Source organism: Bombus pyrosoma, linkage group LG11 (assembly GCF_014825855.1).
Source record: "Bombus pyrosoma isolate SC7728 linkage group LG11, ASM1482585v1, whole genome shotgun sequence".
Classification (NCBI taxonomy): domain Eukaryota; kingdom Metazoa; phylum Arthropoda; class Insecta; order Hymenoptera; family Apidae; genus Bombus; species Bombus pyrosoma.
Genome location: NC_057780.1, coordinates 11,903,281 through 11,918,301, shown reverse-complemented (window position 1 = coordinate 11,918,301; position 15,021 = coordinate 11,903,281). Strand labels below are relative to the sequence as shown.

Sequence of the window (15,021 nt, the reverse complement as noted above, 5' to 3'; positions counted from 1 at the left end):
ATAAGTATCGGAATACTTACAGAGAAACAGAATAAACTCGACACATCATTAGGAAATTACCAAAATTTTCATTAATTCGTTTGGGATTTTTGACTGTGAAGAACTCATATGTTCAATATCGCAATAAAGATTTCATCAATTTAAAGTATTTAGAATCACTATTTTATAATGTTGATAAATAATTTTCCATGTGTATAGAAGAAGCTATTATTTTGTTGTTAATACGGAGAATTTCAGCCGAATCTTATGATTTACTTCGTAACAAGGTTTTGTATACTCTTCTGTAAGAAGGAACTAATCAAGCTCGAGTTACATCCCAAACAGGATCAGATACAGAGTTCGCTCAAAGAGCACGCGAGTTGACTTTCACTCTTTAACTTCGAGTTCACTTTTTGCGAGAAATTCTCTCGGACAACCAGCCTCGTCCCGCCAGAAAATCTCCATTTTATCGCCCTTAAAGCCAACTCGGAATGAGAACGTTCCTTCGCTTTCTATAACATTACCCTCTCTATACTTTTTCGCAACCCTTAAACGCCGTAAACACGGAAGTTTTGCCTTAAAAGCATTGTGATTTAAATCATTAACGAACGTGATGAAAAAGTCGATAACTCTAAAGCCGGAGAATAGATGGAAACATGCATCTTTTAAAATATTAAACATCTTTTCCGATATTAAAGGAATTATTGACAAGCATCGAATATTCAACTATGTTCTAGACAAACTATTATCAAATTATACATGAACTTAAGCTCGTTGCAATTTAAATATTAACTAACTTCGTGAAAATATGAATAATTCTAAAATTAATCGAAAATATTTGCAATCTAACTCGATACTAATTGAAAGGTAATTGGTAAACTGGATTAGGTGTTTAACGAACTGATATTCCGGAAGAGCTATTATCAAATTAGACATGAACTTTCAGGTACGTCGACGAGCTGTTGTACTGGAGCGGCAGACGGCTCACGTTAGACGAGTGCCTTCGTGATGATCTAACGCCGCATAGGTTAACACCGACTTGGGTTGCCCACGACAAGTTTGTCTATCAGGCTGACGACGGTTCCCTCACTCTCCTGGACACCAGCAACAATTCCGTGTCCCTTCTGGTCTCTAATCACACGCTCGTACGTATCACGCAATACGTGTTAACGAAAGTTTCTTTCTCAAAAGAAGAAGACCTCGAACGCAATTTTATCGTTCTTAATTTCCGCTCTACTTTGAACCATACAATCTCTTCAACTTCATTTATACCATTTGGCAAGGATCATTTTTGTTATAAGCTCTTTAATATTCGTTTCACGAAGTAGGAGAACGGCAGAGGATTGTTCGGTGTGAATCTGCATAGTTTAAAGCAAGAGTCGCATTGTATTTTAATCTTTCCATGCATCTTTATGAAGCCTGGCTGTGCTTGTTGTACAATCCGAGAACGTTGATAGAAATTTGAGCAGAACGAACACGGGGCCGTGAAGCACACGAGTGGAAACCGTCCTTCAACGGTTGCTCCTCGATTCGAGTAAAATCGGTGCAGAAGCAGCCGCGACAATTAAAATTTGCTCTAGCTTAATTAATCTATGTAGACCGAACGTCCAAGTGCAATGACCTCGTTCAGCGAACGTCGGGCAAGAATTTCAACAGGGGACGCTCCTTGGTTAACTTCAATTAAGTCTAATGCAATCTCGCGGTTCAAAATTGCAGAATATTTTTCAAGTCCTTCGAGTTTGAAATCCGCGCTGCGAGGAGGTATCAGCGTTCTTACTTCTTGAACAATCTCCCAAAGAGGATTATAAATTTCAGCGCATGAACGAAATTAATTAAACACGTGGAAACCAACCTGGCGGAATGCAGCCTGAGGTTAATAGCAATTAAACGTAAAGACTTCCTCCGAGAGGAAAAACTTCGACCGCGGAACGATCTCATCTGAATTCTCGTCAAAACGCTGAATGAACAATACAAATTAACAACTTAGGTGATGTGAAACGAAAAATTTCTGCTCAAACGTAGAACAGAATTTAATGATGCTAAGATATGTTGTCGAGTTAATTAATTCTTTCAGTTAACTTTGTTCTTACCGTCTGGACGTTGATCTTCGGAACACATCGCGATGACCACAAAATATTAACTTCATAATTTCGTATTCTCGGCTCTTGAAAATGCCTCTTCAACGGTTTTGATATTGTTTTAAACATATGACTAAACTATTTTCATTTTTGAAACATATATATATATTTTTTAATTTGTATTTGTATGTAATATATGTATACGTATTTCAAAATAATGGAAATCTGTTGGATATGCTGCATTCTATATATGTAATTATTAAAACTTTCCGTATTATGTACATAGAACGAGAGAAGGGGTGGCAATAAACGGTCTTAACCGTCGAGTATCAAACGTCCATCGTCTTATCTATCGGGCAGAGTTTAGCCCGCGGCGCGTCGTAAAACACAGAGAGTAGCCCGTATATACGGCGAAATTTGAGGCATTCGCCGGTTTATTCGAGGGAAAAGGGAGTCGCTTTCTTCCTCGCTCATTTCAATGGTATTGCATTTTCACTCCACGAAACGATCCTGCGTACCCGTGGGGTGAACGAGAGATGATCGAGAACTAAAACGAAGGCAGAAGAAGAAGAATGATAATGAGTTAAGTAAAAAGAGGAAGGAAGTAAAGAAATTGTGGAATATTCGTTGTAAGAACAATCGTGTTCTTGATGGTTATGATCTAATAGATGGGATTTAACAGACACAGACAGGATTTAACAGCTAAACTTTAATTAATCTCGAATAATTCATTAAAAAATGTCCCACAGATGTAGGTCACCTGAGTCTGCGAGTATTGGTCTTTTTGCATTTTATATTTTCATTATAATTTTTTAATACAATTTTATTCGCACAATATACTGACAAAGTTTGGTTATTATACCTCGGAAATTTCGTATAAGAGCGGAGAAGGAGATTTGAGAAGCGAGAATGTCAATTTACTAGCCGTTAACGAAGGATCCTTCTCATCTGACGACGAGGAATATGAAATACGATTGAGGGTAATAATGTTTTCTAGTGGTTGAGTTGTAGGATCGCAGTTAATGAATGCGAGCGGTGACGATCGCTATCATTGCTTTTGCTGATTCCAAAGAACCCAAACGTCAGGGGATTAAATGCTCGACTATAGACGAGGCTCTTCTTGCTTGCTGATGGAGAACTCTTGCTATTCATGTTAATGAAATTGGATAGAAGATTGTACTTGATAAAAGTATGATCGTTTGATTGCATTAGGTAGTTTTGCTCACGTAAAGGTACTCGTGTAATCTCTCCGGAATAAATGTTTCTTAAATCAGCGAATATGTAGCTTTAGAAGATGGTAATTCTTCGAAATGATTTTGCTTGGCTGAAGCGAAATAAGTACAGCGTTCCTGTTCCTTTATTTTTATAGCCTGTCAGTGAACAAATATATCACATTGATTTGGTGACCAGAAAAACACACTTCAATCGTCACACAACTCGTGCCTTTCATCTTCTGGTCAGAAATAGATATCGAACTCTGGTCTAGTGCATAATCCAATTTCACAGCAATTCACGAGCGTACAATGGAAGCGATTATCTATTAAACAATGCAATAAGATTTATAACGTTACTGATAGCGGACTATTGTAATTAAAAAGCGTGATGAGGACGTAAGGAATAATTTTATGCGGGAAACATCGCGTAAATAGGGCCTCGTACTGCCTTTGATTTAAAACGGCCATTGCACATGGACCTACGTTTCGAGGGATTGTTCTTGAAAGTTCGAGAATCGTTTGGTTTTACGAGGACAGTTAACGGCCGTAAAACTCACGCTAACACAGAAAATGGAAAATACATAAGCCCGTAAATCTTGGCCGGCTTTATTTCCAGAGACAGCTGAACGTTCAAGGCTACCAGTGCAGCGGCGATCTGCGTTTTGTGTTGTTCAAACACAATGTCAAGCCGGTGAGTAATGTAAAATACGAGGAACGACTTCGCAGGCCTTTCGCCTCGTTAGAGAGCCCACTGTCGTTGCATTAAACCAAACAATTTGAAATATAACTTACTACTAATTAACTATTTAACTATCCTAGAACAGTGTTTTCAAGTGCAAAAAGAATTGAAAAATTATGTTCATAATCCAATTCGTAAATTTATATCGATATATAAATGAATCATAATTCATAAATTATAAAATCACGATCACGCAGAATCCTCGGAAATCTTTAAATTCTCCGAAAGTGCTGAGTAACCAAACGATTCCATCATTGCAGGTATACAGAAATACCTTCACCGCATACTACACAGTCTACGACGTCACGAACGAGTAAGTAAACTGTCCATCAATAAAACCTTTCTATTCTATCAAAGCTATATTTACTCGTGCATCCTCACGCACTGTTTGCTGTTTTCAGCCATCACACGCCTCTTCGTCTACACATGTCGGGGAGAATGCAGCAAACGCGATTACAACACGCAACTTGGTTGGGTAACACGTCTGGCCTCCTGATGATCTCTGAGAATGATATTTACGTGAGGATAGCACCCTCCGCGGCGGAAGACGTGCGGATAACCGATACAGGTGTCCCTGGAGTAATTTATAATGGCGTGCCAGACTGGTTATATCAGGAAGAAGTGATGCCGCGGCCAGAAGCAACCTGGCCTAGTCCCGATGGCACGCATCTTCTCTTTGCTAGTTTCAATGACACCAAGGTCACTGCCCTGGAATTCCCTTGGTTCAGTAGCCAACCGGGTCAGGATGGGCCCAGTTCCAGTCCGTTGTCCACGCCTAGGAGAGGCTCATTCCCACCATCGAGGTCAATTAGATATCCTACTCCCGGCTCGTTCAATCCAGAGGTCGATCTGTGGCTCATGGAATTGAGCAACCTGACCAACTCTTACAATGGAAATGGAACAGGGAACTCGACGACCCTCTTCAGGATGAGGCTGAAGCCGCCACCTGCTTTGGACGGGCAGTAAGTAGTTGAAGGAAAGCTCCCAAGGATAATTGCGTATGCGTAAACTAGTCTGAGATAATTAATACATTCTCTGCTACTAACATTTCTAAAAATTCATTGGAAAAGACACTAGAAATCGTTAAAGATATTTTTAATTTAACTAATAATACTGGGTCATTCAGCAAGCTCGTGACGTTCTTGATACTCGATTTATTCTATTACATTCTGTATATTATACGTTTGGTGAGGATTATGTTTGAGGAGAATTATGTTTTATCTAATTTTTCAAAATACTACTTGACAGATACTGCTTCTAATTGGATAACAAATGCACCAAATTTTACATAAGTCAATGGAAAGAGCGTTATTTTTAAACAAGATACAAGTACCTTCATATAATTGAAAAATTGGTACTCGTTTAAAATTTGTCTCGTCTTATTCACAAGCCTTCCTTATCCTATTCCGAGCTAAATAAAATGTGGAAATGAATCGGTGAAGAAAGAATTTATTTTTTTGCAGAGAATATTATCTGATATCTGCGGGTTGGGTGGGCGACGACTCCAGCCAAGTAGCGGTCGTCTGGATGAGCAGATCGCAGAATCTCTCGTTGGTATCCGCTTGTCGAGCACCAATGTGGGAATGTGAGGAGACTCACTCCGAAAGAGCGCCAGAAGGACAATGGTTAGACGCACAACCTCATCCCCTATTCGCCCCTGATGGTGACAGCTTCTTGCTCCTAGCTGCTGTTCAGGAAGGCGATAAAGAGCACTTCACCCACATCAAGCACGTAACCTTAACACAACAAAGGATAGCGGTCCTATCTCACGGTCGTTACGAGGTGAGGTAAATTAATAAATTAATTATTATATATCGTATTGAGAATCAGCGTTGTACATATTTTTCTGGATATTTAAGGTGAGTGAAATCTTAGCGTGGGACACGAAAGCCCATTTGGTGTACTATTTGGGCACTAGGGAAAGAAGGCCAGGTCAGAGACATCTTTATGTCGTTCGCGATCCTACTGCTGATGATCCTCGACGTCTGGAACCGCTCTGCGTCACGTGTGATCTCGGCGAAGTTCTATGGAGTAGTAGGTGGGTTCTTATGTATTTAGAACGTAAATAGTTTGTGTTATAGTTGACTTTACTTTACTGGAGTCCTCGAAATTTTGTGTCTGAATCACGATCTCGTTTTAATGAACAAAAAGATATTTCATATTTTAATAGAATTTCTAGAAAAAGAATTAAAGGAGGAATGTCACGTATCTATCTATTACATTTTTCGTGTTCTAAGTTAAATCCAGACTGGAGGACTCAAATGTCAAAGCCTAACTGTAGGGTGCACCTAATTTGCTTTAAATACAAAATGATGTAGAACTAGGCCAACGGTATCTCGCTATGCAAATACAACCTACTTTAAAAGAACGTAGAACTATATCGGTGGAAACGAGCTGCAAGCTTTAAAATTACGCACAACTATGTTAACTCCTATGAATATATCAGCTATTAAAATTTCGATCGCGTCAATTCTCTAATAAAATATCCAATAAATTGGCTTTATAGGTTCTACTACACCAACTGTACGCATTTTGGTGCGTCCGTAAGTCCACCAAATGGCGACGAAACTCAGGGTTACTACGTTCTCTACTGCGAAGGTCCAGGCCTTCCACTAGCCGGTGTCCACTTGATGACCTCTCACAAGATGATTCGCGTGTTATACGACACGCGAATCCAACGGGGAGATAAACTTTCTCAGTTGGCGTTACCAACTCGAAGAAGCTTCGAGGTATATGCTTTGCACAAATGAAAAGATCTACTGAAATTGCATCGAGTCTGTCAGAAATATCAATCAGTCCATCTTTTCATAAATCTTCGTTATCGATGTCTATTTTACACATTTCTACTCATAACTAAACTGATTCTTCAGGTACCCCTACCTCAAGGCTGGAAGGCACAAGTGCAGCTATTATTACCACCTTCGTGGCGAGAGGAGCTCAGAGACGCAGCATTTCCTGTCTTGGTTGAAGTGAACGGTCGTCCAGGAAGCGAAGCAGTGACTGATCGATTCAAGATCGACTGGGGGACCTACATGTCCAGCCACAATGATGTAGTTTATGTCAGGTTGGATGTTCGTGGCGCTAGAGGTCAAGGAAAACGAGATCTGTTCAGGCGAATCGGTGGCGTCGAGGTTCAAGATCAGTTGACCGTACTGAGGCACTTGCTAAAGACTCTGAAGTACCTAGACGTCACGAGAGTGGGAGTGTGGGGTTGGGGATACGGCGGCTACGTGACTGCCATGGTGTTGGGTAGCCAGGAGAACGTGTTCAAGTGTGGCGTCGCTGTGAATCCTATTGCGGATTGGCTCTATTACAGTGAGTTACTGCATTTTGTATAAATCGAGAATATTCCCCGGAACAAATTGAAGGGAATACAAGTTTTCTCTACCATTTTTTATTGTATAAAGTTTACTAGATTAGAGCTCTGTTCTTTTCGTATAGATTCCGCGTTTACGGAGCGAATCCTCGGTGCCCCAGCAGAGAACTATAAAGGTTACGTAGAGGCTGACCTGACCCAGCGTGCAAGGTTGGTGCCCAGTCATAGCCTCTACCTTCTTCACGGTCTAGCCGACCTCACAGCGCCTTATACGCACGGTGTCGCCTTCGCTAAGGCTCTGTCCGAAGCGGGTATCATCTTCAGGTACCAGGTATGCGATTTATTCAAAGCTTTTCTTTGATTATAACTGACTGAATTAACAAAATCTTCACAGATATCTTACTTACTTAAAACATTCGAATCTCATACGATGTATTTGAATTATATTTTAAACAACGCTTTTTTAAATTTAACAGAGTTACGCGGACGAAGACCACGCCTTATCAGGTGTGTTGGAACACGCTTATCGTTCCATGGAGGACTTCCTCGCAGAGTGCCTCGCCCTGGACGCGTCCTAGTGCCTCAAGCCGAACGCTCCCTCGTTGTCTCTAGCTCGCCTACTTCTGATACATCCCAGATTGATCTGGATGCTCGTCAAGAAGGCTGCCGTCGTTCAGGACTAGACTAGCTTCGAGTAAATAGATATATCGGACGTCACGGAATACACTGGTCCTGATCGTTACGTATCAGACCAACGAAAACGCGAACGAAACAAAAATAGCAAAGAATCGTATAGAAGAAAAAATAACGAAACGACTAAAATTAATGCTAGTCTGTATCGAAGTCAAGAATGCTTGTGACGCAGAGAATGATTACGCGTAGAAAACAAGCGATGATGAGAGGGATGAGGTAAACTTAGTGTTTGTATAAGTAATACCGTTAAATAACGTTATGTATCAGTCGCCTGCATCAGCCTGCGGATTCCCCTTTGCTACGAACAACTTTCACTTTGCTCTTTGGACGCGCACCCCGGATAAATTTCTAGTTTAGAATCCACCCCAGCCATCCAGAGAACTATGACACAGTTCACTGGCGCTTGGGCACTTTCAGATTCTGCAAGCTCGAGATTCACGCGTTTTCTCATCTTAAAACCTATCTATTACGACCCACGAAAGAAATTACACAAAAATTCAAGGGAATCGGCAAATGGTGTCGTGCTTCTTGCAAGCTTGCAAGCTCTTTCCATTTTTTATACAGCGAAACTTTCGAGATCGAATGACGATCGATGACACACGGAGGATACTCAGCGAACGACGATCGAGCGTATCGAGCTTAGCGCGAGCTTGCAAGCTCGCGTTTCATGTTTTTTATATCGATCTTCCACCATATACACTCGTCACCGCTCGAGACATTCATGCCGTTTATATATATTGTTGCGCTTTCGAGCTTATCAAAGAAGCTTGCAAGCTCTCCCACCGCCTTTTTCATCGAGGAACAGTTATTGTCGAGGATGTAGACTTCTCCCTATATGAACGAGTCATATCTCTAGGTTCAATAAATCACGACGTATTACGTAGAGCTTGCAGGCTCGCGTTTCACGACCGTTTTCTTCTTAGTCTACGTCCCAAATATATCGGTGCCATCCTGATTTTTTGGAAAGCTGGTTACGCCTGTGCGATGATACTTGTCTAGGGTTACCGACCCATTTCACCGTTTTGAAAATGAACGCCTAGTGCTAAGTTTTGTGTTGTACAGCTTTGCGCCTAGTCTATGTACCATAATGTTACTTGCGCGTAAAAGCAAGGAAAAGAAGAGAACAGAAAGGGAAGAGAAAAGATGTATTTCCCTAGCCCTTTATCGACCTGATCCCTTTTTGCCAAACTTCACATTCGATCCTTGAATATTTGTATATATCCATATGCACGTCTCTCGATGAATCCCTTGATGCAGGACACGTTCCCCTCGACGAGGTTCGCGAGTGTTCCCGTTTATCGTTGATCGTTTGTTGTACTATATCGCTAAGTTGTACTATAAACACACAGTTTCCAGATTAACTAACTATCGTTAAGTAAGTTAAGCGACGCGAGGCTTTAGGATAACGTTTCAGGTTCACCATATACTTTAGCTCGTTCGAGAGGACGAACCTCGTCAAGGACAACGAACCTTTATCGTATTCCTTTTCTCGATCAACGTCGATCATGTGCAGTGTCCTGACAAAGTCAAAATTGAATGCGCCTTCGGATCTTCGTGGCTTTAGGACACTCTCGATCGACGTATTAATGATCGATGTTCGTTCAGACGCGGTTGATGTTGGAGGATAATCGTTCGAGATCGATCGAACTCCCGAGATCTGTTTTCAGAACACTTTCGTTAGTCCTTTCGCTACCAAAAAAGAACCCGCTCCGGTGATTCGTTTGTTCGAAGATCCGTTACTTAACGAATATAATTAATACCTCTATGTGTCTTTTGAAATTTGTACCGTGCCATCGATTCAAGCTTCTTCCGAATTATTCCTCATCCGGATGATAAACGTAGCGAAAGGGTTGAGAGACTTGGATATTTTTCGCTCGCGAGTCCGATCGAGACGAGACTCCTTTCACAGTTGATTAAGAGGATAAGAGAAAACTAAGTGAACACAAAATATGTCGCGCTCGAACGAAGAGAGTCGCACGTCGCCATAAAACGCTGCCTGCCCAGCAGCCCTTAAATGCCGACAATCAAGGCTAGTGCAACTAATCAAACGATAATAAATAGAAACGGAGAGGATGAAGAAATTACCTAATAATAATTAATGAATTCTTAGATGAGTGATCGATGTGGTTCGTCCGCGTCAGGCTGCGTGGCTGAGGGTCTCGACGAGATACAAAGAGGGAAATTAGGAAATCACAGGAAGAGAAAGACTTGTTAGAAATGTGTCCAACGTATGAAAAGAATTCTCGTCGAGGAGATCCACATTTGCGCGTGGACGGATAAGTAGACGTGGTAAATCGATTAGATTGAAATTACGTGCTTGATGTCGATCGTAGAGAGTACAAAAGGTGTAACAGCGCCTGGCTAAGGAATTGCCTCACCAATTATTCACCTGAACGTCTACCCTCGAATCCACGAACGTTTCTTCCACGGCCCGAGAAAACATATTCGAATCAACGTAGCCTCGATATTTTTTCCAGGAAGGATACTGAATAAAATATAACGGCGCCATTTGACGCGAAGATCATCCTGCATTCGTGAGAACGAGAAGAAACGTCGCAATTCCTTAGAAAATGTTTCGCGGGATCCTTTCTAACCGGATTCCTCGATTGCGCGACAAGGACAGACGCATTATTGTTAGATCACGTTGTAAAAGATGTATTTTTCTTTTTCTTCTTTCTTTTTTTTTCGTTTTCGTGAGCAACTTTTCCCGCGTATGAATTCGAGAGAAAGGGTTAGTAAAACTCGAGAAACACGAAGGGAGAAGCGTGAACGCGAATATAAAAGAGAGATAGAATGTGAGGTAGTAAGAATGAATGAGAGTGTGAGCGTGCAATCGCAATCAATTATTAACTTATAATTAAACGGCAAAAAAAAGTGCGGCGGACTTTAACTGTAGGCATATAGATAATCGGTCTCACGAACTCGGCAGGCACGCAAACAGGTAAAAAAAAGAAAAGAAAGAAACAATGGAAAATAACAATTATAAACAGCGATAAGAAGAAAGGAGAACAAGAGGGAATTGCAAGCATGCGGATTACGTGAAATTAAATCGCAAGAAAATTAAATAAATAAATAAATGAAACCTTGGTAGCAGCGCATAAGGGTATCTATAAGCTTTTGGTAACGTATTATCGCCGCTAGGCTAAAGAGAATTAATTAAAAATAAAAAAAAAGAAAATATATATATATATTATACAATAAAGAGAAAAAAAAAGTAAAATGCGACACACAAAGAAAGAGAAGACACATACGCAGGACATGCAGATTGCAATTGACGCGGAAACTCGAGATTAATATATCGGGCCCGTGCGAACACTCGGACGAATTTATGCGAACAATGTCGACGAATGTATTCGCCTGTCCGACCACGCGAAATCGCTCGTCGACGTTCAACGATTTCGAGATGACGATAGAAAATTATACAAGAATAAAGAGAAGAAGGAGAAGGAAAAGAGGAAAAAAGGAGAGAAAGAAATAGAAAAATGAAAAAGAAATCGCGAGCGTTTGTATCATCCGTAATGGGAGAACAAAAATTTACTGATAATAATAATAAGGAGACTATTTGAAATTAATTTGGATAATCTGTGATACTCAGATTGACGATTATTATTCGGATTAGACGGTATTTCACGCGTTTTTAACGTCATCGGATAACACTCGAACATCGAGGTATTAATAGATAAGGTATCGATAAACGAAATTGTTCGAGTAACGCATGCTCCGAACTAAGTCCAAGCTTCTCCACGAGAATCGATGTACACTTAATAAGTAGTAAACGATATTCAAAGCCTTCAGGGTTTTTGAACGACAAGGTATTGTTATCGAATTGTTATCTATCGAAATATATTAGAATTTCTAGCTGTTGAAAGTACGATTTCTTACTTATACTCTTTAATGTTTCATTGTGAGACTGTTCGTTAAACTACTTTAACACGTCGATATTAAAAAATTCGATGTCAGGGTTAAAATACAACTTTTACTACTATATTCGACGATCGAATTTGATTCAAAATTTATTCACACTTTTTCTAATAATTCGATCTCACATCAAAGGAAATAATCAATCGTATCGATGTTCATATCGTCGAGAGCTTGGACTTGATTTCCGGAAGTGGCCTACTCGTCACGACGTTTTATGTATATCAGACTCCTCGATGTGAATCGCATCAGGCGAGCCAACTCGAAACGACGTCTGAATGATCAAAGATTCGGTTTAATCGATCAACATACTCGGAAGCGTTGAGTCGAATATTGGCCAGCGACTCGTTGAATTCAATCGTGCTCCGCGAGTGTGGCCGACGCGCTCGGACAATTGTTTTTTATAATAATAATAATTCGCTCGGATCATCAAGCGAGCGACTATGCGAGAGTGCCGTGAATTATCGTTATCGAGAGACAGAGAGGCGTTCTCGATAGTTTCTCGTGGGAAACGAGGGCACGCGGATTGTTTCCACTCGGTTTTTTACGATATTCGCACGGACCTGGAGACCGAACATCCACGAAATCGGCCACGCCAAACAATCGATCGTTTTCAATCGGTTTCAACGAAGTATCCCATAAGTGAAACGCAAACTATTGTGATAGCATGTTGGATGATCGAAAATGTCGTGTCCTTGGTTTCATTTTCTAATATTCAATTATACATCCATATTAGGATATTCCATGTGTTATTTATTATTTTTCGAAGCTATTCTTTCTAGCAAATTTCTAAATTCCTCGCTCGATAAGTTGTAAAAATTTTCACGCAAAATATTTGATTATTGCTTTGGGAATTTCGAATACATCAAATTTTTTTGTTTTATAGCATTTCGTAATGGTCAAAATAAATGAATATTTTCCCGTACCACGTACGTTTATTTTTAATATGTCCACATATTACAATTTTTATTTTTATTTTTCGAATAATCAAATGTGTTTCATAGTGTAATTCAACGTGTTTAGATTAATTTTCAATACCTGCAAAGAATATTTCCCACCTTAAAGAATAATATTTCGTTTGTAACCATTGTCGTAAAATCAATTTTCAAGCAGGCTTCCTGTAATCGTTTAAAGACGCCGATTTCGCGGATATCGTTATAATTCCACGTAACACCCACGAGATAATCATGTTACTAAGACTCTGCGTTTTTTAATATCAGCGAGACTCGGCCCTGACCACGGGCGAACAAAAGTGTTTTCAATAAACTGTTACATTACCTGAGATCTTGTTGTTTTCTTTCGTCTCATCGAACCTGAAACATATACAACTTCCAGTTATCGTATATCATAAATAACAACTATTCGCTTTTGTTTTTTAATTAATATCGTAGTCCTGGAAGGAATGTATACCAAAATAATACCGAAAAGATTTTAGGATAATATTTTCAGGGCATTTTATACAGACGAAGCTTTTTGAGAATTAAAATTATGTCTTTACGACGACCCCGCAAGAGGACTACACGTAAATGGCTGACTATTCAAGGAAATAAAAAACGGGAGCTTCATCCATCGTTTGGTAATCATAGGTAAATTATTTGTTTGAATTATCAGAAAAGAGAATATCTTACTAAATGGTACCGATGGCTATCGATTATTAAAATGAAAGACTTTCGAGACGAATATTTCATAATTTTGTTACATTAAGGTTATGCGATCATTTCTATGCGACGAGATCGAAGAGTCAACGAAATACAATCACAGTACCAGACTCGAATGAATCATTGGTTATTTCAAAACAATCATCGGATAGCAGTATTATTTATTTGGGAACTTTTCGAAACGTTCCCGAATTAATAAATTTAGAAGACAGCAATGACGATTATCAGGAGCAGGTAGCCAAACCGGATGATATCCAATCTCCAAGCTTCGTGGTAACATTATATTTGACATGGGTTTGTATAGCAGACGATATGTTAAGTACAAATTGATGAACAGAAAAACAAATCTTGTTACAGATACAGTGCAACAAAATTGAAAATTCAACAGACTAGTCGTCCATTTAAGAGGTACTTCTGTTTTCAAGTATTATTAATGGTACGATTTTCCTTCCATAAAATTAAGAAATAAAATATTCGGCTGATCGAGAAGTTCAATGTTTTAAAATTTCGATTGTACGACTTACACGGGAGGATAAATGGCAAAGTGAAAAATACCGAAGAAATTTCTGAAATTTCTTTTCGTAATTACAATGTGAATTCGATGAAACTTAATAATGTAAATTGAGTAAACAGAAACGACGATTGAAGCGTTACATTATCATTTTCATCCTCAGTAGGTTAACAGAAATTTCAGTAAAAGCAAGTAATTTTTTCTTTTCAAAGAACAAAAATTACAAAACTTCTCGATCAACCTAATCGATCTACAATCTGCACGTACATTTTTAATTATGAATCATCCTGTATCATTCAGCAATGTTAAATATAATCGTTGCCTTTGATCTTGCAAGGTAAATAGGTGGCTGCTAGAAATCTTCCCGAGGAGGAATACACATTCTCTATCTCCGCTTTACCAGTTCGCATAATTTCAAGTTCTTTTCTAAACGCGTCGGTCATATAAGGCCTGCCTTCGAGAGCCATCAGTCTCGAGAAATCGAATTCCGTGAGGGGAACGGTATTCACTCCCAGAGCGAGCAATTCCGATGGATGTATTCCCAGCCAGCGTACCTTCGAACAGGCCAAGCATTTCCTCTCTCTGGATAACGCAGCCGAGCCAAAACTAATTCAGAAAAACGTGAAAGAAATTTTATCATGCGACTTCTGCGCATTTCCAATCTTCTTCAACTTCTATTGGAAATTTGTTCTCCTTTTCCGCGGTTGTGTGCGAAATTTGATAAACGTTTAATAAATGATCTTATATAGATTTTTTATTATTTTCTTTCTTAAGTTTTTGTTAGTAAAAAATATCAGTTTATTTTAAAACAAAAATTTCTCAATTTGATCGACTTCCTCAATTTTATTTCCCTCCTTTTATTTAGAAGTTTCTTTGATTTTTATAATTCTAAAACTTTACAATTTTCATCATATC

The 15,021-nt window shown here is 39.4% G+C and overlaps 3 protein-coding genes across 6 annotated transcripts in view; 2 read left to right on the top strand and 1 right to left on the bottom strand.

Annotated features, from left to right (window-relative positions):
* Nucleotides 1-13,219, top strand: part of LOC122572279 (dipeptidyl aminopeptidase-like protein 6) — a 116,493-nt gene extending 103,274 nt beyond the window's left edge. For all 4 annotated transcript variants that reach the window (XM_043737069.1, XM_043737068.1, XM_043737071.1 and 1 more), the window contains 10 exons: nt 926-1,124; nt 3,888-3,962; nt 4,271-4,323; nt 4,412-4,972; nt 5,474-5,792; nt 5,870-6,048; nt 6,517-6,739; nt 6,881-7,325; nt 7,452-7,657; nt 7,803-13,219. In XM_043737069.1, the coding sequence (XP_043593004.1) occupies nt 926-1,124; nt 3,888-3,962; nt 4,271-4,323; nt 4,412-4,972; nt 5,474-5,792; nt 5,870-6,048; nt 6,517-6,739; nt 6,881-7,325; nt 7,452-7,657; nt 7,803-7,904 (2,362 nt within the window). In that variant the 3' untranslated portion in view covers nt 7,905-13,219. The remainder of the gene's footprint in view (nt 1-925; nt 1,125-3,887; nt 3,963-4,270; nt 4,324-4,411; nt 4,973-5,473; nt 5,793-5,869; nt 6,049-6,516; nt 6,740-6,880; nt 7,326-7,451; nt 7,658-7,802) is intronic.
* Nucleotides 13,220-13,425: 206 nt separating this feature from the next.
* Nucleotides 13,426-14,492, top strand: LOC122573229. The gene is made up of 4 exons (XM_043739321.1): nt 13,426-13,523; nt 13,643-13,868; nt 13,953-14,003; nt 14,444-14,492. The coding sequence occupies exons 1-3, from the start codon at nt 13,426-13,428 to the stop codon at nt 13,986-13,988; spliced, it is 360 nt and encodes a 119-aa protein (XP_043595256.1). The 3' UTR covers nt 13,989-14,003; nt 14,444-14,492.
* The window catches only part of LOC122572370 (meiotic recombination protein W68), a 48,866-nt gene continuing 48,254 nt past the window's right edge, over nt 14,410-15,021 (bottom strand). Inside the window, exon 5 of the mRNA XM_043737253.1 lies at nt 14,410-14,712. Coding sequence (XP_043593188.1) covers nt 14,412-14,712 — 301 coding nt within the window. The 3' untranslated portion in view covers nt 14,410-14,411. The remainder of the gene's footprint in view (nt 14,713-15,021) is intronic.

Coding starts and splice junctions, on each gene's coding strand:
- LOC122573229 (XM_043739321.1), top strand. CDS start 13,426: ATGTCTTTACGACGACCCCGCAAGAGGACTACACGTAAATGGCTGACT. Junction 13,524..13,642: donor CCATCGTTTGGTAATCATAG/GTAAATTATTTG, acceptor TGTTACATTAAG/GTTATGCGATCATTTCTATG. Junction 13,869..13,952: donor TCCAATCTCCAAGCTTCGTG/GTAACATTATAT, acceptor ATCTTGTTACAG/ATACAGTGCAACAAAATTGA.